The sequence below is a fragment of the Lepus europaeus genome, chromosome 5, assembly GCF_033115175.1.
Source record: "Lepus europaeus isolate LE1 chromosome 5, mLepTim1.pri, whole genome shotgun sequence".
Taxonomy (NCBI): domain Eukaryota; kingdom Metazoa; phylum Chordata; class Mammalia; order Lagomorpha; family Leporidae; genus Lepus; species Lepus europaeus.
In genome coordinates this window covers 137,341,862-137,365,008 of record NC_084831.1, presented here as the reverse complement: position 1 = coordinate 137,365,008, position 23,147 = coordinate 137,341,862, and the positions used below count along the sequence as shown (strand labels likewise).

Here is a 23,147-nt window from a genome sequence, read left to right as displayed (position 1 = left end):
CTTACATACTTTTTGTCAAATTTATTCTTAAGCTTAAGCATTTCATACTTTCTTATGCTACTAAAAGTAGCATTTAAAAAAATCTTAATTTCTTATTGGTTGATGGTATATAGAGATACAACTGATTTTTATAAATTAACCTTGTATCTTGCAAGCTTTCTAAACTTACTCGTTTTAGTAGTAGTTTTTTAGATACCATTGAATTTTCCACATAAATATTATATCATCTGCATATAAAGACACTTTAATATTTTTCCTTATGTATTATTCTTATTTTTTTCTCTTACTTTAATGCTCTGACTGGAACCTCCAGTACAATATTGAACAGAAGTGGAGAGAGAAATTATTCTTGCTTTGTTTCTAATCTCCCCTAGGGGAAAACATTTATTCTTTCATCACTAAGTTTGATTTTCATGGTAAGTTTTTTGTACATGCCTTTTCTCAGGCAAAGAAAGTAAACTCCTATTTGCTTGGAGTTTTTATCATTAATTGACTTCGGGTTTTGGCAAGTGTTTATTCTGCATCTTTTGAAAAGATCAGTTTTTTTTGGGGGGGGGGCGTCATGTAGTGAATTATATTGATTGATTTTGAAATTTTAGAGCAATTCTGTGTTCTTGAGATAAATCCTACTTAGTCATTAATCTTTCAAAACCGGCACACCGGGTTCTAATCCCAGTCGGGGCACTGGATTCTGTCCCGGTTGCCCCTCTTCCAGGCCAGCTCTCTGCTATGGCCCAGGAATGCAGTGGAGGATGGCCCAAGTGCTTGGGCCCTGCACCCCATGGGAGACCAGGAGAAGCACCCGGCTCCTGCCTTCGGATCAGTGTGGTGCGCCGGCCGCGGCAGCCATTCGGGGGTGAACCAACGGCAAAGGAAGACCTTTCTCTCTGTCTCTCTCTCTGACTGTCCACTCTGCCTGTCAAAAAAAAAAAAAAAAAAAAAAAAACCACCTTGCTGGAATCAATTTGCTGAGATTTTAGTAAGAATTTTTGCATCTTTGTTCATGAGAGGTGTTGGTTGTTTGATAGTTATATTTTTTCTTCTTATGTCTTTGATTTTCATTACAGATTAGTACTGGGCCCATAATAATAAGTTGGGAAATGTGTATTCTTCATTTTGTTAGAAGAGTTTTTATAGAATTGGTATTATTTCTTCATTAAAATGTTTGGTAGAATGTGCTATTTAACTGTAGATTTTCATTGTAGGATTTAAATCTTTAAAAATAATTTTAGACTTACGAAAGGGTGGCATACATAATGTTGAATTCCTTTTAACCCTTCACTTAGCTTCCCTTAATAAGTCTTCCATAACTATGGTACCTTTGTCTATGGAGATGTGCCCCTTTCTTCCTCTCCCACCATTAATAATTTGTGTCTTTCCTTTTTTCCTGATCTGGCTAGAATGTTATCAGTTGTTAAATTTCAAAGAATCAGCTATTTTCCTATAACTAGTTTAAAGTCTTTAGTTATTTAATATTGGAACAAATGTGTCTGCTTTTAAAAAAAACTATAGTTAAGAAAGTTTTAATCTAATAATTTTCAGATATTTATTTATCTTGGTAGTTTCATTTAATAAGTGCTTCTCATTGCTTTTCTATTAACTAGTTATTTTAAATTATTGCCTTGTTTTTAGGAATGGCCTCTGGTTCATAATGTTAATTTTTTTATGAAATTCAGTGTTCAACTATTTTATAATGGAATACTGGGTACAATACTCCAAGGCTTGTTTGGAACCTTAAAGACTTTAAGGGAAAAGCTTAGAAGAGTTAAGGCAAGATGACATATTTATAAGTTATGCTTGATAAGTTTCAGTAGGCAGTTTGTTATTTCTTTCTCCAAAAATGTTTTTCTTATCAATAATTCCTTTAGAAATTGCCATATGTCTAAGAAATTTTAATAACTTAATTTCTTTTGAGTTTTGTGGTTTATACCTTATTTTGTATCTTCAGAAGAAAGATAATTACTTAAAATGTCAAAATTTGGGGCTGGTGTTATGGTTCAGCGGGTTAAGCCATCGTCTGAGGCATGTCCCATAGTGCCAGTTCAAGTTCCAGCTGCTCTGCTTCTAATGCAGTTCCCTGCTAATCACTTGAGGAAGCAGCATAGAATGGCCCAAGTACTTGGCCTTCACCACCCACTAGGATAGAGTTCCTGGCTTCTGGCTTCAGCCTGACCCAGCCCCATCCATTGCAGCTCTTTGGAGAATGAACAAGTGGATAGAAAAACCCCTTTTTCTCTGTTTCTCCTCTCTAACTCTGCCTTTCAAATAAATAAATAAATCTTTTTAAAAATACAAAAGTTTCTGTTTTGAGAATGTTAAAATGGATTGGTTAAGGTGATATAAGGAGATAATAATTTGAGAAATGTTATTATTTCCTTAGACTCTTGTTGCATTTCCTCTTTGCTATGCTGGAAAATTTAAGATAAGTAACCAAAATAAACACACTTAAAATTGTTTTAGTATTTTGAATGAATTTCCTCTTCATCCATTTCAATTAGTCAGCATTTCATCATAACCTAAATTCAAGGTGAATGGAACTTTTAGTTCTATGGTCAATCATAAAGGTATTAATATTAATTTGCCATTTAGTTGTTACAGTGTTTCAGAGTTTAATGATTAGAACAAACTGTATAACTGTGGATTATGTAAATTCTGTTTCTCTGAAAGTTTTAACATTCTGAGGAACAGAGTTAGTTGTAGCCAATAAGCACTAGTGAAGTAAAGACGTGCTTACACATTCAGTTCTACCGATACCAGTGAAATGTGGTTGCTTTTGCTAAATGACTGGTCCATGTTTAGAAGTCAGCTTGATTACACATGTGGACAGGTGTTTTCTGTTATTTGTTTGTTTTTAATGCTATCATTACTAATATGTACTTGCTATTTTGTTTTCAGAAGGGGACCATCTGGACCAAGATTTGGACCTAGAAATGATAAAATTAAGCAGTAAGTTCCTAAGACATTCATTTGTTTAAATGATTATCATATTTCTCTGTGGACCAGAGGTTGGCAAACCATAGCCTGTGGGCCAAGTCTGGCTACAGCCTCTTCTTGTAAAGAAATTTTATTAGAACATAGCCATGTATATTTGTTTTCATGTATCTATTGCTACTTTCAACCTATAAAGACAGAGTGTAAAAGTTGCGATGTGACAACATCTGTTACAACATCTGTGACAGAGTTGATAGAGATTTTATGACTCACAACGTCTAAAATATCTTCTGTCTTGTCCTATACTAAAAAAAATTTTGATACCAAAGGTAGACTAACTATACTGGATTATAGAAACCTACTTCTTTTTGTTTTTTCAAAGCTACATCTGAAGCTACCTGAGGAAATGTAGGATTGCTGTTCTTTTCTTAATTTGATGAACTTATTTCAAACCTATTTAGCATAAGGTCTATTTTGGTTTTAATCTATAGCTTGATTCCCATTTTAAGAATGAAAAGAAAAGATAATACATTTTAATGTTTTGATATAAGGCATATTTTTGATTTCCAGAATTTTTTTGTATTTACTACTTATATTTTCATATTTATTACTGATCCTAATTCATGCATGGATCTAAGTTTTATGGCTAATTAATCTTCAGTTTAAAACCTTTTTCCTATATGTTATTTGATGATGATAATGGGTAATATGCTGTACTGAATGTGTCTAATGTTGGAGAGATAGAGGTTCTGACAGGAAAAGACAGGAATTGACTGAGCAGTGAATCACTGAGGAAAGGCCCTGAAACTGACCAAGGTGTGAAGACTATGGCAGGTGAACAGGACAGGCTCAGAGCCCTCGGAAGGGTCACTGTCACTACCCTGTTCCTGGGGGAGAAGGGTACTGTGGAGTTGTCTGGTTGCTGCTGAGATACTTGGGCTTTAGTCAGGCAGCTGCTGCTATAAAACAGTGTGTCCACACTTAGGCTAATCTCAGTTAACAGACGATTTGATTGGAGTTCAGGGAGAGGGGTTTTAGTGCTCTGTTGCTATATAACATGTTACTATGAACTAATGAGCTCAAACAACACACACTTATCATCTCACAGTTACTGTGGATCAGGAGTTCAGGCACTTGTTAGGTGTGTTTTCTGCTCAAGACTCGTGAGCCTTCAATGAAGGTGATAAGAAAGTCTCCTAAAGGAAATAGGAAGGTGAGCCACTCATTCTCTCGTCTTCCTGGTGGACAAGGCGTACTGCTAAGACAGATGAGCTGTGGTTCAAGCCTAATGGAATACATGGATACTTAGATGAGCACCAAATGCTAATGGTTAAGCCAATCAGAGTGACTTTTTTTTGTTGTTGTTTTTTAAGATTTACTTATTTGAAAAGCAATGTGACAGGGAGGGAGAGACAGAAACAGAGACAGAGAGACGGAGAAAAAGAGAGATCTTCCAACTGTTGTTTCAGTCCCCAAATGGCCACAACAGCCAGGTCTGGCCCAGGCTAAAGCCAGGATCCAGAAACTCCATCCTGGTCTCGCACATAGCTAGCAGGGGCCCAAATACTTGGGCTACCACCTACTGCCTCCCAGAGTGCACATTAGCAGGAAACTGGAATTGGGTCTGAATCCAGAACTCCACCCCAGGCACTCTGAATTCAGATGTCCTAAGAAACAGCTTAACTGATACACCAAACATCATCCCCAATATGATAGTTCTTAGTCTAGAATTGAAGGCAGGGCAGATTTAGTTAGAAGATGGTCACTCAGGGGCCGGCACTTTGGCATAGCGGGTAAAGCCACTGCCTGTAGTGCCGACATCCCATATGGGCGCCAGTTCGAGTCCCTGCTGCTCCACTTTGTATCCAGCTTTCTGCTTTGGCCTGGGAAAGCAGTAGAAGATGCTCAAGTGCTTCACCCACATGGGAGACCCAAAAGAATGTCCTGGCTCCTAGCTTCAGATCGGCACAGCTCCAGCCATTGTGGCCATCTGGGGAGTGAACCAGCAGATGGAAGACCTCTCCCTCTCTTTCTCCCTTTCTCTCTCTCTCTCTCTCCTTCTGCCTCTCTGCAACTCTGCCTTTCAAATGAATAAATAAATCTTTTTAAAAAATAAAATAAATAAAAAATAAAAATAAACCAAGATAATCAGTTGCTGGGCAACAGCTGAGCTGTCTGGGAAGGGATGCATCTGTAAGTAGGCCCTAAGAGGCACCACAAGTGACCAGCGATTCTGTGTTGGGCATGTTAATTTATACTTAGGACTGCAGATCCAGCTTCCTGGCCCTTTGTTTGTTGAGATGTCTGGCCACTTACCTAAGTGGATAAGTTTAGGGTTCCAAAAATGCCTCTTTGCCTGGAAGTTGCATTTGGCACTTCCAAATAGGGTCATGGCAGAAGGGTGGGAAAGCTGCCTGCACCCCAGGAGATGCCTGTTCTGGACCCAAGTTGCCAAGTCAGATCCTTCTGAAGGCTTGAGGTGAGAACGCTTGGTCATCTTGGTAATATCCAATCAGAAAGACTGGAACTTTCAGGAAAAACCTGTATCCAACCATTCAAGTATGGCAGAAGTGAAGTTAATGTTCTGGAAAGTTCTTCCCAAACAAGGGCAGTTGTCAGTGGAAGATGTAACCACAGTGGTGCTGTGTAAACCCAAACTTTTGCCCTTAAAATCTTTGACTCTGGAAAAACTCGAGAAAATGCAGCAAACAGCACAGGATACAGTTTGCCAACAAGAAATGGCAGAGAAACAATGGCAAATAACACACTAATAACATACCACTTTAGGGAATACCCACCCTAGCTTACCTACTATTTAATAGTAACTAGAAAATAAAATGGATCTGTATGCTGAAATATTTGTTAATAAAACTGATATTCTTAGAAATACAAAGATACCCAAGATTGAGAAGACCTGTATTGGTGAATTTAAACACTGATTTGTATTGAACACTTAATGCTGAAGCAAATTTTATGTTTTTTTTTTTACTTAAATTATGTTTTTAACATTGCAAATCATAATTCACCATTCCTGTTGGCTATCAGTTTTATAAGGTACCATTCTTAGCGTAAGTGATTACATGCAACTTTTTTATACAGAGGATAATCTCAGGCTTTTACATTACCCACATTGCAGTAAAATTTACTTGAGAGTAATTTGAGTTTTTTAACCAATTTTGTGTGCTGCATCATGTTTATACCATGTTGCCTGACCAGTAGTGAACAGTAATAATGACTAATAATGACAAAACTATTTCTTCAACAAATTTGACTTTTAAGAAACCCTTACCTATTCTGTAATCAACTAAAGCTCTTAACTGTACTAATTTTAAGGACTTAAAAATTACATAACTACTTTTATTACTCAGGTATCAAACATAATTAAAATCTGAAAATGGTTATTGTAAATATCTATATAAGCCTAAAATAAAGTGGTTTTGAAAGAACATTAAATTTGGAGGTTTTTTTTTTTTTTTTTTTTTTGACAGGCAGAGTGGACAGTGAGAGAGAGAGAGAGAGACAGAGAGAAAGGTCCTCCCTTTTGCTGTTGGTTCACCCTCCAATGGCCGCTGCAGCCGGTGCATTGCGCTGATCCGAAGCCAGGAGCCAGGTGCTTCTCCTGGTCTCCCATGTGGGTGCAGGGCCCAAGCACCCGGGCCATCCTCCACTGCCTTCCCGGGCCATAGCAGAGAGCTGGCCTGGAAGAGGAGCAACCGGGACAGAATCCGGCACCCCAACCGGGACTAGAACCCGGTGTGCTGGCACCGCAAGGCGGAAGATCAGCCTGTTAAGCCACGGTGCCGGCCAAAATTTGGAGTTTTAATTCTAGTAGACTGTACCTCAACCTCTAATAGGTATATTCTTAAGAATATCTCTGTAAATTATTAATGTAACTCTTGTTTGGTTTGTTGTAGTCAATAGGCAGTTTAATTAGCACAGACCTTTAGATCTTGCCAAATAATTAAGCTCTACTGAAGTCAGAACTGCATTGGTTCTTTAGAAAACTGTTATTGATGGAGGTAGTATTTTCTCAGACACTGAGTGAATGTAAAGCTTTGAGTCTCTGGAGAATAATGTTTTTTTATTTTATTTTATTTTTTTATTTGACAGGTAGAGCTATAGACAGTGAGTGAGACAGAGAGAAAGGTCTTCCTTCCGTTGGTTCAGTCCCCAAATGGCCGCTATGGCTGGCGCTGCGCCAATCCGAAGCCAGGAGCCAGGTTCTTCTTCCTGGTCTCCCACATAGGTGCAGGGACCCAAGCACTTGGGCCATTCTCCACTGCCCTCCCTGGCCACAGCAGAGAGCTGGCCTGGAAGAGGAGCAACTGGGACTAGAACCCGGCACCCATATAGGATGTTGGTGCTGCAGGTGGAGGATTAACTATGTGAGCCACGGCGTTGGCCCCCAAGAATAATGTTTTTTATACCACTAATCATTTTGATAATATAAGAATGATCAAAACTATTATGTATTTTATAGAAACTTTTCATTAAGTTTTGATCAGATCAGTAAACAAGATAGTCAAGCATGTATGCATTTTCCTTAGTGTAATCTTTTTTTTTTTTTTAAAAAAAAAGATTCATTTTATTTTGAAAGACAGAGTTACAGAGAGAGGTAGAGACAGAGAGAGAGGTCTTCCACCTACTGGTTCACTCCCAAGATGGCCGCAATGGCCAGAGCTGCCTTGATCCGAAGCCAGGAGCTTCTTTCAGATCTCCCACTTAGGTGCAGGGGCCCAAGGATGTGGGCCATCTTGTACTGCTTTCCCAGGCCATAGCAGAGAGCTGGATTGGAAGAGGCGGAGCTGGGACTAGAACCGGAGCCCATATGGGATGCCGGCGCTTCAGGCCAGGGTTTTAACCTGCTGTGCCACAGCACCAGCCACACCTCAATGTAATCTTAAAAGATTTACTATTGTACTTTCTTTTTTCTTTTTTCTTTAAGTTTTTTTTTTTTTTTTTTGACAGGCAGAGTGGATAGTGAGAGAGAGAGACAGAGAGAAAGGTCTTCCTTTTTGCCGTTGGTTCACCCTCCAATGGCCACTGCGGCCGGCGAGTCTTGCTGATCCGAAGCCAGGAGCCAGGTGCTTCTCCTGGTCTCCCATGCGGGTGCAGGGCCCAAGGACTTGGGCCATCCTTCACTGCCTTCCCGGGCCATAGCAGAGAGCTGGCCTGGAAGAGAGGCAACCGGGATAGAATCCGGCGCCCCAACCAGGACTAGAACCCGGTGTGCCGGCGCCACAAGATGGAGGATTAGCCTGTTAAGCCATGGCGCCGGCCTGCTATTGTACTTTCAATTTAAAAGTTTACAAGGATTATTTTTTTAATAAAAGTTTTCTAAGAGTACAGCTTAAATTCACCAAATTAAAATGTGCTTCCTTACATGATTTAAAATGTGTTGTTTGAAATTAAAAAGTTGTTTAAAAGACCTAAAATAAATACTCTCAAAAAGAAAAGATCAGTCAACAAACATACAAATTAAACCTTGATGGTCCAGCCTCATAAATGTTTATTTAACAAGGCACGACTCAATAGTGTGCCTAAGATAGGAGAGCACAACTTTTTTTTAAAAGATTTATTTATTTATTTGAAAATCAGAGTTACACAGAGAGAGGAGAGGCAGAGAGCGGTCTTTCATCTGATGTTTCACTCCCCAATTGGCTGCAATGGCCAGAGCTGCGCCAATCCAAAGCCAGGAGCCAGGAGCTTCTTCTGGGTCTCCCATGTGGGTGCAGAGATCCAAGGACTTGAGCTATCTTCTATTGCTTTCCCAGGCCACATCAGAGAGCTGGATTGGAAGTAGAGCGGCTGGGACTCGATCCTGCACCCATATGGGATGCCGGCGCTTCAGGCCAGGGCGTTAACCTACTGCGCCACAGCGCTGGCCCCATGGAGAGCACAACTTGTTGTACAACTCACCCAAGGACAAATCCTAGCATCAGTTTAGTACCCAAAATTGTCATTTTCATTAACTAATGTGTGTAACATTGATGAGTAACATTGGTGCTTTTTTTTTTTTTTTTTTTTTTTTTTGACAGGCAGAGTGGACAGTGAGAGAGAGACAGAGAGAAAGGTCTTCCTTTGCCGTTGGTTCACCCTCCAATGGCCGCTGCGGCCAGCGCGCCGCGCTGATCTGGAGGCGGGAGCCAGGTGCTTCTCCTGGTCTCCTGTGGGGTGCAGGGCCCAAGCACTTGGGCCATCCTCCACTGCACTCCCGGGCTACAGCAGAGAGCTGGCCTGGAAGAGGGGCAACCGGGACAGAATCTGGTGCCCCGACCGGGACTAGAACCCTGTGTGCCAGCGCTGCTAGGCGGAGGATTAGCCTATTGAGCCACGGCACTGGCCCAACATTGGTGCTTTTTAAGATTTGATTGACCACTAATTACTAATTATGATAACAGGTTAATTCTACAAAGAAATCCAACATCACCTTTTAGGAGATTTTTTGGGGGGAGATTTTTAAATATTCACATGCCTGTATAAAATTTATGATTCTCTTTGTCATGTTTACTTTTAAATTAAATAATAGCATTTTAAATGCCGCTTTGGTGACTTGTAGACATTGTCTATCAGGTTAGGGAATCTCCTGACTATAGCCTTGGTCTAACCAGCTTAACTCTTGTAAGGCCAACAGGAAACGTTTCCTGAGGTAACTGCAATCTATATGGGTAGTTGCAGAAGTGCAACCTAACTTTAAATTGCTGCTTTTATCAGCAGTACCTTGAAAGGCCACAAGATGGGGATGTTAACTGTGAAAAAAAAATTTTTTTTTGTATAAAATAAGGGATAAATGTGTGTGATAGAGAATTTTCTTTCTTTAATTCACAAATACTAGTATTTTAGTATTTATCAAGTACCTGCTAAGCGTTAGGCACCATGCTAAGTGTTTGAAAAATATTATCACATTTAATTCTCACATATGAGATAGAGATTATCATCTCTGCTTTTTTCTTTTAAAAATATTTATTGTATTTATTTGAAAGGCAGAGTTACAGAGAAAAAAGGAGAGACAGAAAGAGAGGTGTTCCATCTGCTGGTTCACTCCCCATATGGCCATCCTTTGCTGCTTTCCCAGGTGCATCAGCAAGGAGCTGGATCAGAAGTAGAGCATCTGGGAATCCAACCAGCACCCATATGGGATGCTGGCATAGTAGGTGGTGGCTTTACCGCTACACCACAGTGCCAAACCTATCATCGCTGTTTTAAAGATGAGAAAATATGAGGTTAGAGGAGGCTTGCAAAATGACTTTTAAAGTCATATACGTACTGATGAAGCTGGATCTCTCCCTTCAGATGTCCTCCCTTACTTTAAGCTATTATCATCAATTGTATATGATGAAAAATAACAACCTATCTGGAAATCTCAATATTGGACCTTGATGAATAAAAGCTCTATTTACATTTTATGGTTAAATGGAGAACTGACACTCACCGCTTTGTATCTTTCTCAAATATCTAGGCATGCTCTGTGGGATTGGTACCAAATTGTTCAGTTGTTCATAAATTATTTATTGAATGCTTCAAGCACTGTTGTAGGTACTGGGTTTACAAAAGAGAACAAAATACGCAAGAAGCTTGCATTGGTCAAGCTTATGTTCTAGAGGGGAGAGGCAGAAAATAGAATGATGGGATAAAGCAGGCTGTTTCATAGCTGTAAGTTTAATGCTCATTCCTTGAGCATTTGAATGTAAATTCCATGAGGGGTAGAATTATTGTCTCCTTTTTTAAAAAAAAAAATACTCATTTATTTGAAAGGCAGAGAGAGAGAGTGAGAGAACGTGAGCGCTCTTCCACTCATTGGTTCACTCCCCATTGGCAGCAACTGCAAAGGCTGGGCAAGACAGAAGCTATGAGCCAGGAATTCTGTCCTGGTCTTGCATGTGGGTGGCAGGAGCCCAATACTTGGGCCATCAACTGCTGTATTTCCCAGGTGCATTAGCAGGAAGCTGAATCAGAAGCAGTGTAGCCAGGACTGGAACAGGCACTCTGGTATGGGATGCCAGCATCACAAGCGGTGGCTTAACCCACTGTGCACAGTGTCAGCCCCTGTTGTCTGTTCTGTTCCTTATTTGCTTAGTGCCTGAAATAGTGCTCATTATTTGTTGAGAAAGTTGATGAACTGCGTAAATATTGGTGCCATTGTTCTTGAAGAGACTGAGCATTGCTAGCTGTATGCTGAGTTAATAAGAGTTGCAACAGAATGCCTTAGGAATTCAGGGACACTTTCAAATCTGTTTGGGTAGAAGAGAATTCTGCATGTCCCTGTTGGTTGAACTTTATTTTATGTGTTTTGGTGGAATAATGTGTAGGAAGCACAGAACTCTGGGAAGCTATGCTGAATACTGAAGTCTATGTATGTGTAATCAGTAGGTGTACATAATGCTTTTAATAATGGAAAGGAGTTGACTGTCATGAAGCACAGCAATTGCTTCTTGAATCTGAAGGTATTTCTTCTGAACCCACCAACATCTAAGTTGGTCTTCATTTTGTTTTTTTGTTTTTTAAGGCTTTATTTATGTGTTTGAAAGTCAGAGTTACAGAGGGGGGAGGGAGGGAGGGGGGGAGGGAGGGAAGGAGGGAGGGAGAGAGAGAGAGAGAGAGAGAGAGAAAGGGGAGAGAGAAAGAGAAGGGGAGAGAGAAAGAGAAGTCCTCCATCTGTTGATTCATTCCCCAAATGGCCTCAGCAGCTGGGGTTGGGCCAGACCCAAGTCAGGACCAGGAGCTTCGTCTGAGTCCCCAGCGTGGGTTCAGGGGCCCATGCAGTTGGTCCATCTTCTGCTGCTCTCCCAGGCACATTAGCAGGGAGCTGGATCAGAAGTGGAGCAGCCAGGACTCAAACTGGTGCCCGTATGGGATGCCAGTGCTGCAGGCCATAGCTTTAACCAGCTGTGCCACAGCACCAGCCCCCAAATGTTGCAGGCATCTGAGGAGTGAACCATGGATGAAAGATCTCAGCTCTCTCTGTCTGTGTCATTCTGCTTTTCAAATAAATAAAGAAACTTTGAAGCACACTTTTTGAAGAAAAAGTAATAGGGAAAGGTGAGAACTCTTTTTCAAAATTACAGGTGACTGATGCTGGCATTGTAGTACAGCAGGTTAAACCACTGCTTTTGATGCTGGCATCCTGTATTGGAGTGCCAGTGTGAGTCCCAGCTATTCTACTTCCAATCTAGCTCCCTGCTAATGTACCTGGGAAAGCAACAGAAGTTGGCTTAAGTGCTTGGGCCCCACCACCCTCATGGGAGATCCAGACAGAATTCATTGTTCTTGTCTTTAGCCTGGGCAGATCTGGCTATTGCTGCTTTTGGGGAGTGAACGAGCAGATGGAAGATCTCAATCTCTCTCTCTCTTTCTGCATTTTAAATATGTCTTTATATATATATATAAAAGCTCCCAAGTAATAATAACTGATGTACTTTTCCCTTTGCCAGCTAGAAGCATAATTGCATACCCTCATTTATTTGAAAACGTCTATATGTTTAACAATGAGTTGCTAGTAATCTAATGTGCTTTGAACATTGAGTTTTAAGAACTGTGATGCAGTTTATTTCTCCTTTTAAATATTTCATTGTCATGATTTACTCATAAAGAAATTTAAAACATTTTTTGTCTTGTGGCTGGAGCAACAGAGGAAAACTAGACACTTAAAATATTTCAACATTTCTGTGTTGGCGTGCTCTGAGTGAAAGTTGCTAGCTAAGTATCAATTTTTAATTTTAAGTTTTGGCTAAACCTTCATTGCCCAGACTGAAATATTCTTGGAGGAGGTCACCATACCTAATTTAAAAGAGGAAAACATTTTTATTTGGAAGGACAGCAAAAACGTTTTCCTCTTTGCTTCCTGGTTGGTGCTTCAGTACATTCCTGGGTATTCCTCATTGTCTTGAGCCCTGTTTGCTTTAGAGAAAAGTGACCAGTGGTGAAGAGTTATGCTCATTGAGCATCAGTGTCTCCTAGATTATGCCTGCCATTTCCATTTTGGAAACTGGATTTTATCCATAAGCTTCTAACACACCTACACAAACTACTTTGTTAGCCTTTGTGTGTGAAGTCCACAGCAAAAGTCAGTATGGCTCTACATGCTCCCTGGAGAGCCCACTGATGAGCAAATGAAACTGATAATTTTGAGTTAAGCTGTTGGATTGAATTCTGCAGTTGTTGAGCATTCTGACAGTACATTTAATTTGCTTATGAGTTACATTACTGGTCAGAAGCAGAACAATAAATAAACTATCTCTGAGTTAAATATTCCTTTAACTTATATCACAGTGTCTGTAAGTATCTGAGTATTCAAGCCTACAAATGGAAGAAAATTGCTACAAAGCTTTAAACTCAAGTTTTATAGTTTAATAGTTATTCTCTATCCTGTCTAATGAAAACTTAAAAATTATAAACATTCTCAAAGAATGATTTTTATCTTTTTTTAAACTAGTGTTCAGAATCAGGTGGATGAAGTTATTGATGTCATGCAAGAAAATATTACAAAGGTAATTGAAAGAGGGGAGAGACTAGATGAACTACAGGACAAATCAGGTACACAAACTTCATATATTTCTTGATATTATTAATCTATGTTTCTGCTAGTTTATATCTTCTCCCACTTGTCTAGCCAATGTTTAGGGATCTTGGCTTGAGATTGGCATTTGACTCCATTTATTTTGAATCAGTTAACTGTGTTCAATTGGTCAGTTGAGAATGGAATATTTTATAAATACCTGTTGAAGAGTAAAGAGTAAAGCTATTTTTCCTTTGCTCTGTTATTTTGATAGGCTTTGAGTTTCTCATGTGCTTAAGGCATAAAAATCTAATCACTTTTCCCCAACACTTATTTTAAACTTCAGTGATTTTTTTTAAAGATTTATTTATTTATTTTTTACTTGAGAGAGTTACAGAGAGAGAGCCGAGGCAGAGAGAGAGAGAGGTCTTCCATCCAATGGTTCACTCCCCAGTTGGCCACATCGGCCGGAACTGCGCCGATCCGAAGCCAGGAGCCAGGAGCTTCTTCCGGGTTTCCCATGCAAGTGCAGGGGCCCAAGGACTTGGGATATCTTCTACCACTATTCCAGGCTATAGCAGAGAGCTGGATTGGAAGTGGAGCAGCCAGGATTAGAACTGGCGCCCTTATAGGATGCGGCGCTTTAGGCCAGGGCATTAACCTGCTGCACCACAGTGCCAGCCCCGATATTTTTAATTTATGTTTTTTCTGGCAACTTAGTAACTTCCCTATATTAACAGATTTTAACTGTATATCTGTAATAGTTCCTCACACAAATTAGCACTTGAATGGTGAATGATTGAATACCTGATCAATCCTAGACAGGCTTGCTTAAACAAAACCTTGCTTAAGCATTTTTCAAATTCATATTATTTTCCCCCAGAACTGTTCACTTTCAGTATCTTCTAAGACTTTATCCTTTCCATGTGGAATTTATTTTTTCTAGAGATGTGCCAAGTATTTGTATTTTTAAAGTGTATTTTCTTACCCAAATATATTAGTTTATTTATAAGCATCGAAGTCCTGGGAATATTTTTCTTAATTTTACAGTAAAAATGGATTGGAAAAACTAACTTGCAACTGTTTTTTACTTTTTGTTTCTGTTTATTTTTAAATAATGTAGTATGCTAGAGTGTGTGGGTGGAAGAAAGGGAGAAAGTTGTTTTCATGCTTTTTTAAAAGGGAATACATTTGCATATGTAGAAATTTAATATTTTCTTATCTTTGTGTGACTAGATAAAAGAATCCTGTTATATCGTTTAATACTTCTCTCCATCCTCTATGTGATATAGAAAGCTTATCGGATAATGCAACTGCTTTTAGCAACAGATCCAAACAACTTCGAAGGCAAATGTGGTGGCGTGGATGCAAAGTAAGTGAATCAAGACAGTGGATAGATTGGCCAACATCTCAAGCGTGTTCAAAGATGTGAAGAAACTGGGACCTTAGAGCATAAGGTCTTACTTATTGTATTTCCTGAACTTGAGACATGTTGGGAACTCAGTAAATATTTGTTGAATTAATAAATTACTTTTGAGACAGATATAACTAGAAAAATCAAGCAATGCCTAGAAAGATGTTTATGTCAATTTCTTCATAAAAATATCCCCATTTTATTAATAACTACTTCTAAAGTTACTATCTTAACAAATATATATTTTTCTTATACTTTATTTTTAGTTCTTATTGGTACAACCTATAGTATATAAGAGATATTAAAAAATAAAATTATAACTAGAGAAATATATGATTTTCCATTGAAAAGGGGAAGATAAAAGCAATTTGTCAGAATCAGTAGTGACAAATGGGTTAAGAGAAAGTCCTAAAATCCCTCATTATGTAGGGAAAAAAGAAAGAAATGAAATTTTTTTTTTTGACAGGCAGAGTGGACAGTGAGAGAGAGAGACAGAGAGAAAGGTCTTCCTTTTGCCATTGGTTCACCCTCCAATGGCCGCTGCGGCCAGCGCGCTGCGGCCGGTGTACCGCGCTGATCCGGAGGCGGGAGCCAGGTGCTTCTCCTGGTCTCCTGTGGGGTGCAGGGCCCAAGCACTTGGGCCATCCTCCACTGCACTCCCGGGCCACAGCAGAGAGCTGGCCTGGAAGAGGGACAACCGGGACAGAATCCGGTGCCCCGACCGGGACTATAACCCAGTGTGCCGGCGCCGCAAGGCGAAGGATTAGCCTATTGAGCCACGGCGCCGGCCATAAATGAAATTTTTAACACAGAGAAGATGAGAATTACTATATGCTGCAAAACATTTCATAGAAATTAGTTCACCTCTTAAATCAAATATGGTTACTAATTATTAAACACCAAATTGTTCTTTTAAAATTTTGTAGCAAGTTTCATATCATGAGAGCAAATCTTTTTTTCTCCTGATTCTAGGTGTGATTTTGGCTTTGTTGAAAGTCTTAGACATAAACTCATTGCTTTTATTCTCTCATTTTCAAATTTAGCAATAACTTTCTAAACTCACCTTTCCATGTGCTAAGGAGATCTTCCGAAAGTTGTCTTGGGTTGATTTCCTCATTTTTGTCAGCTGTCTGCCTGTTAAAACCTCTTACTTTCAGAAATAAAACTGAGGAAAGAAACATGTTTCTTTGTTCCCCTTGTCTGAAATTTAAGTTTTCTATTTTAATTCTTTATTCTTTCAAGGGTAAGAAATTTCTATTCCATAGACAAATTTGGTAAACCAAAATGTCCATGACCGTTCATCTCTTCTCTCCCAATGCTGCATTCATGTAGCCAGAAAAAGATGGTCATGCTACATATTTTCTCAAGCTATTTTTTAAGCTATATCTGAAGATTTTTGTTTTGTGCTTCATGTGCTCAGATCAGAGGAGTAGTGTGCTTTCAAGGGAAAAATACACATGGAATTGTGTTTTGCAAACAGTCTGTATATCGCATTTGGGTACCACCATTAGCAGCAAGCATGTAATGAAAAAGATTGTTCTGTAACTTTAAAAAGTTAATTTAGAGTAGAAAGTGTTTTCCAGTTATTATTTTCTAATGCTTCACTCTCTTCAGTCTCACTGTGGTCCATTAATGCCTCTTTTGGGCTGCTATTCATATGAGGCTGTCTTCCTCTTCATGCCATTTTATTGATTGACTTTTATAGTGTGAGGGGACTTCAGAAAGTTTGTGGAAAAACTGAATTAAAAATAATTTATTTTCCTACAAAAAGTTGAAATCCATGCATAGTTTTTTTATAGTATATATTTTCTTGAACTTTTTTTTTTTATATCCTCTCATGATGATTTAGGAAGGGTTTTATGAAAAAAGACAAAAGGAAAGAAGGCAATCAGGCTACCAGTGGCTAAAACCAGGGGGATTGGAGGTTGACCACAACAGGACATGAAGGAACCTTTTGGGTCAGTGGTTGATTGCGATGGTAGTGATTTAAAAGTAAATAAGTGAATCTGTGAATTGGTTATTGAATATCTTCTTTCTCATTAGAAATGGTGGTTCACATTGAGTATCATGGTCTTAAATGTGCTCAAATAAAATCTTACGTAGTTTTCTCATTTTAGAATCTGTCCTGCCCTAAGAGAAGTAGATTAGGAAGCTAGAAGCATAAACTGGTGTCACAGCTGTTTCTTGATTGGGCATCAGTTTGCTCATCTTTTTGTAACTATGGGAGGTAGAGCTGATGGTCTCCAGTGTTTCTCCCATTTGCCAACTCATGATTCTCTTCCTTTTTGTAAACAAGAATTATTGTTGGATGTTACCGTTTTGGTTTCACATTCTCAAGCTGGTCAGAATCACGTATAAAGACCATCAGAACTCTAATCAAAGATGGTTTTATCATCTGAATCTGAGGTGTCTTGGGTACTCTATTGACCTTAATGGAATTTGAAGTTTCTCATCACCTATTAAGAGTGTTTTAATTGCTTCAGTTCTTTACTATTTTATTTTTAAAATTTCTTTCTGCTTCTTTAACTAAAAACCAAAGATTGTTTTCTTCATAAGCTGATTATAGAACCTTGTTTTCATTAAAGGCTTAAGTTTGAGTAGAAGTTCAAACTAACCACCAGGATGACTGTTTCAAACTAGTGAACTATCTGGGAAATAAAATACTTCAAAAATAAATAATGAAATAAGTGAATTCAATTATCCGGTGTGTGGGGAGGGAGAATTGCTGACACCTTTCTTCTGTATCTAGGAAGTTCTTAAGCTGTAATATGTTAAACATAGATTTTTGTCTATTCATTTGGAAGAAGAGAGCTTTGGATGTGCGTGAACACAATACATTTGGGACTGTAAATGTCTCTTCCCCAGTATTTGAAACCCAAGGGAGAATACTCTATTTGTTGAGATGTTTTAAAATTGGTATTTTTGTTTGGATTTTCTAAAACTAGCCTAGCTTATCTTTATACATATGTATATTTTAAAGATTTATTTTATTTATTTGAAAAGGTGTTAGAAAGATAAGGAGAAAGAGGGAGAGAGAGATCTTTCATTTGCTGGTTCATTCCCCGAATGGCCACAATGGCTGAGGTTGGGCCAGGCTGTTTTGGGAGAAATTGAAAAACTACATAAAATTCCAAATTATTTTAGAAATGTTTTCAGGTTAAAAAAGGGGGAGGAGGAGATTAAAGTATTTGAGTTTATAGTATAATGTCTACCCAGACACCTACTGAAATAATGCTCCCATGTCTACAGCCATAACATCCAGAATGTGCCCAATCTCGTCTGAAATAAGCTCCCATCTCCATCTGTTGACTTTTTCATAGTTTAAAAATATGCACTAGTGTCCAGATTGCAAAGCTTTTATGTATTCTCTGGGTTACTTTGTTGTTGTCACTAGTGTAATAACACTAAATTGTCCTAATTTTATGTTTTAGAAACACTGCATTAACTACCTCTAGTTGCTGTTTGTGATACTCATTAGAAGGGATATCTTTTTTATGAGTGAACCATCTTTAATCAGTTGTCTCTGAAAATGTTTGCTGTATAGAAAACCTGTGTGCCTGAGTTCAAGTCCTAGCTCTGCTCCCAAATCCAGCCTACTGCTGATGTGTACCTGGGAGATTGCTAATGATGGCTCAAGTAGTTGGGCTCCTGCCACTCACATAGGAGACCCAGATGAAGCTCTGGCTTCTAGTTTCAACCTGGCTCAGCCCTAGCTTTTGGTGCCATCTGGGGAGTACACCAGTGAATGGAAGATCTCTCTCTCTCTTTCTCTCTCCCTCTCTCTCTCTCCCTCTCCCCCCCCTTCTCCCTCTCTCTCTTTCTCCCCCTCTCTCTATAATTCCGACTTTCAAATAAATAAATAAATCTTACAAAAAAAAAAAGTCAAGCAGCTGACCCAGAATTGATCTTAAGCTACCTCCTCTCAGCTGTCAAACTGACATACAGGATAGGCAAGTTAGTTACTAAATGAGGTTATGAATTCCTTGAAGTAGAAATAAAAACACAAAGAAGAAAGCAAGGAGAGAAAAAAAACGGCATTCTCATTTACTTTGTGAACGAGTGCTATAACTGTTCGGCCAAATAAACAGCAGTCTTCCTTATCCACAGTTTTGCTTTCCACAGTTCAGTTATCCACAGCCAACTGCCATCTGAAAATACTGATTCTTTCAAGAGAAAGATTCTGAATTCAAATAACTTTTATTATGGTATACTATTATACTGTTTTATTATCATCATTCAATTCTTCCTGTGCCTAATTTAGAAATTAAACCTTGTCATAGGTATATATGTGTATGTGGAGGAGAAAACATAGTGTATGTGGGTTTGACATTGCCCATGTTTTCAGGCCTTCTCCATAGATAAGGGGACACTACAAGTTATGGAAGCTTTGGGATTGGCTGTCTATGTTATTAATCGCATCCTGACACTTGAACGGAGCTGTGAAAATGTTGATTACTTTTCTTGATCTGACATTAGAATAAGCACCCAGAAACTTAGACAAAAAATTCCAGACCCATGAAGGCTTTGCTTGTTACTACTTGCCATACAGTATAGCCTTGACCTGTGAATTCCAGCCTTTCAAAAACCCTCAAATTTGGAGAACTCTGATTATTTACAAGAGGATGCAAAACAGCTATCAAGTATATTATAGAAAGATAATATCTTTCTATAATATATTTCTATATTATAGAAAGAAAATCTTTCAAGGAATGTAACTATTTAATAATGAGTTAAAATGAGAGTATTTTTTAAAAGTTCCTAGGAAAATAGAATGAAAAGATGTTTATTTTGATGTGAAAAACTTTTTAATCCATTTGTAGTTTATTTCATAATACACATTTTTCATGAAATTTTTGAAGATCTTGTGCGTGTCAAATAGCACCACAGTGTCAACTTTATTAATATTAATATTTTTGTATGTCTTTTTGTGTGTTGTAGATAAAAGCCATCATGGCTTTGGTTGCTGTTATCCTTTTGGTAGTGATTATCAGTGAGTATTTGCTGTATTATTACTTCTTGGGGGCATCATATGTTTTGGAGTTCACCTCATTCGTTTTTATTTTCAGTTGACCTGTCAACTGTGACAAGAGTGAGTAATGACTTCTGACCTTCAGGAGCCCTTAACCTAGAACCTATGAGTCTCTGGCAATACTCTTGTTGTATGTAAGTCTTATATGAACAAGCATAAGTATATTTTTGTGAAGATAGAGTTTATATCTTTTGTCAGATTCTCAAAGAGAACCCTCATCATGTCCCCTATTCAAGGCCAAATATAGCTCCTGTTGCACTCAGGACAAAACATTCATTTTCTATGTATTGTTAACATTCAGTTATGGCAACTTGCATCTCATAAGATTGTCCAGTTAAGTTCTCCAGATGATGGGATTTTTTGTTTGTTTGTTTTTATTTTTTTAGTTTTTAGATTTGACCTTGATTTTAGTCATTAAAGCTAATTCCTTCCTGTCCTTTTTCCTTTACTATTCTTTTTAAGATCCCTGATTCTTAATATCTCCTTTTCTTCAAAGTCTCTTGTGTTTACAGAGATTTTGTGAAGATGTGGGAAGTATCTCAGAAAAACTGCTTGGAAAGTTTTATGATGCTATTACCTTGTTAAACAGAAAACAGTTTTGTAACAGAAATATAATCAGTCTTCGTTATTCATAGATTCTGTGTTTGTCAATTCACTTACCAGCTAAAATGTATTTGTAACCCCCAGATCAGTACTCAAGATGATTTTTGTGGCCTTTCATAGATACATTGAAAGAAGCAAAAAAAAACAAAAAAGTCTCCTAACCCAAGCATTTCCAGCAGAGGTCAGACAAGGCTATCTCTACCTTCTTGTTTCAGCTCTTGTAACATAAACAAGAGTCTAAACATTTAATGCTGACTTTTCCACACACTTGTGCTTTTTGTTAGGGATTTCACTGTTTTAAAATTTCCTTCAGCACGGTGCTGAAGTGTGCTGTAGTGTTGCTGAGTGCAAGAAGTCTATGTGATGTGCCTTCACAGAGAAAGTATATGCCTTACATCAGCAGTGTGCAGGCATGAGTTACAGTGCTGTTGGCCTTGAGTTCAGTGTTAGTGAATAAACAGTATATGTGAGGGCACTTCAAAAACATCATGGAAAATAGAAATAAAAGTTAAGTTTATTTTGATACAAAGAAATTTGAAATCCAGTTTTTTCCTAATACACATTTTCCATGAACTTATTGGAGATGCTACATATTAAGTGAGAAATCTTTAAACAGAAATACACAGAAATCAAAGTTATGTATTGATTGATTGACAAAAATGTACCAGCCAGAGGCTCATAGACTCTTAACCCTGTGTTTTCCCTGCAGCAGTGGTTCAGTATTTGCTAATTCAGTGTTTGTGTTGACTTTATAGAACATAACTACCTCAAATAACAAGAATCAACCATAAATATATGGTGGACAACTTGGAAAATGTGGAATAGCATAAAGAAGAAAATAAAGTTCAACTGTAATCTTACCACACAGAGATAGCTACTGTTAATACAACTGTTGTATATACATAGTCTTTTTTTATCACTATATAAACATGTTTTGCAAAACTAAGATCATATTATATATACTTTCTAATAAATATATTGTGAATATTTTTCCATGTTATTAAGTTTTTTATAACACTTTAACAGCTGCATGCTGCTGTTGGTATGGCATAAATTATTGATCCAGATGCCAATGTTAGACATTTAGGTAGTTTTATGATATTTTTCCTTTCTCATTTCTTATCTGTTATTTCAGCTAAAAGTTCAGCCCTCTTTACCCATTTCTAAAAGTGGACACAACTACATTTAGGAACGTTGCTTCTAACATAGTGTATGAGTCTGATTTTGATATATTGATATATTTCATTTTTTTCTCTTACAGTTCTTATAGTTGTGAAATACCGTTCTTGATTTGATGACAGAAATCTTCATTAAACAAGATCTGGGACAATAATAATAATAAAAGATTGCTGCATAATTTAAATGAAACCTATGTATATAACTTTCAAAACTTCTTTTTTCAAGAAACTAAGAGGCAAGTATCACTTCAAATTGGAGCATTGAGAATGTCCAGTTACCTTCTTCCCTTCTAACAAAATGTGCTTTTAATAATTATGTTTAAGGCAAAGATAACCAGCCTCTATTTCGCTGTATTCCAAGGGTCTAATTTGAAATTAGATACTTGCCAGTTCATTATATTTGTGTATATAAACACTGATGACAATATTTCATACTAGTATTTTAGTGGCATAGAGACTTGTGTTAACTGCATCAAGGTGGGGTCAGGAAGCCTATATGGAACTCCAAATCGTTATGCTAAAAAATTGTATAACCATTCCATCAATATTTGCAAGAATATCATTCTTTTTCTGTGCAGTTGCTTTGCAAGGAATTCCCACATGTTTATGGGTGTAACAAAAGCTAAATGTTGTAAATGTTGCTGCCTTCAGCTATTAACTAAAAACATTCCAGTAAAACTATTTTTGACTGTATAAGGGAATGTGTAGTAATTTGGGGTATTTTGATTATGAAAATGGGAAATTTAATGAAAACCATACTATGGCACCATGAAACCGAGATAATAAAAGTATTGGAGAACATCATTGGAGTGTTTGAAAATAATCGGTACATGGGTATAGCTATCAGTTATTGTCCAATCCGTTCTCTGTTAAACTCCAATAAGGACCAGCTGTAATGTGAGTCCATGAAATCCACAGGTGACTTTAACTTCTTCATCTTATTTGTGTTAATAGGTTTTCTCTTTAACTTCTTCTGGCCCTTTTACCAGAAGTGCTAAAATTTACAAAATCATCAGCTCTGAATTTTGTGTCTGCATTCTGCAGTCATCCCTGGGGAGATATGCGTTGTACAGCGAAGTGTCAAATCAGGCATCAGGCAATGGTGATGAGTAATAGAATCATGAACCTAGGTAATCTCTATACAAGCTAGTCAGTCAGTGACTAAATGCTAGGGGTCGCCATTAATCCCAGCCTATTTTTAATAATATATTTCATAAAACATGTTAACATTAAAGTGTGCCAGCCTCCTTGTATTGTTTAAATAAAACAAAGTGAAAATATATAGTCCCCTAATGTGTATGAGGAAGAAGCTTTGAGGTTCTGCAGAAACTTATGCATGTGAACATCTTGAGATGTCTCTAAATTAGAAGTAAAGCTTCTGATAAATGCTAGGGGGAATCCTGTGTACATTTTACTTCTTTGGTATTTTAACTCAAAATGTATGAAACATGGAATCTTATGGGGGGTTGTTTTTTAATTCTACAGGATTAGTACTAA

General features: G+C 37.9%; 2 protein-coding genes across 3 annotated transcripts in view; both read left to right on the top strand.

Annotated features, from left to right (window-relative positions):
- Positions 1-22,930, top strand: part of VAMP4 (vesicle associated membrane protein 4) — a 41,791-nt gene extending 18,861 nt beyond the window's left edge. The window contains exons 4-8 of one of the 2 annotated variants that reach the window (XM_062192781.1): positions 2,896-2,946; positions 13,364-13,464; positions 14,719-14,798; positions 19,779-19,830; positions 21,734-22,930. In XM_062192781.1, the coding sequence (XP_062048765.1) occupies positions 2,896-2,946; positions 13,364-13,464; positions 14,719-14,798; positions 19,779-19,830; positions 21,734-21,762 (313 nt within the window). In that variant the 3' untranslated portion in view covers positions 21,763-22,930. Of the gene's footprint in view, positions 1-2,895; positions 2,947-13,363; positions 13,465-14,718; positions 14,799-19,778; positions 19,831-21,227; positions 21,419-21,733 lie in introns of those variants that run through there. The other variant, XM_062192782.1, reaches the window with a different exon arrangement.
- Positions 5,493-5,702, top strand: LOC133761115 (BBSome-interacting protein 1-like). Its single transcript, XM_062193779.1, has one exon. The coding sequence runs from the start codon at positions 5,493-5,495 to the stop codon at positions 5,700-5,702; it is 210 nt and encodes a 69-aa protein (XP_062049763.1).
- Positions 22,931-23,147: the final 217 nt, after the last annotated feature.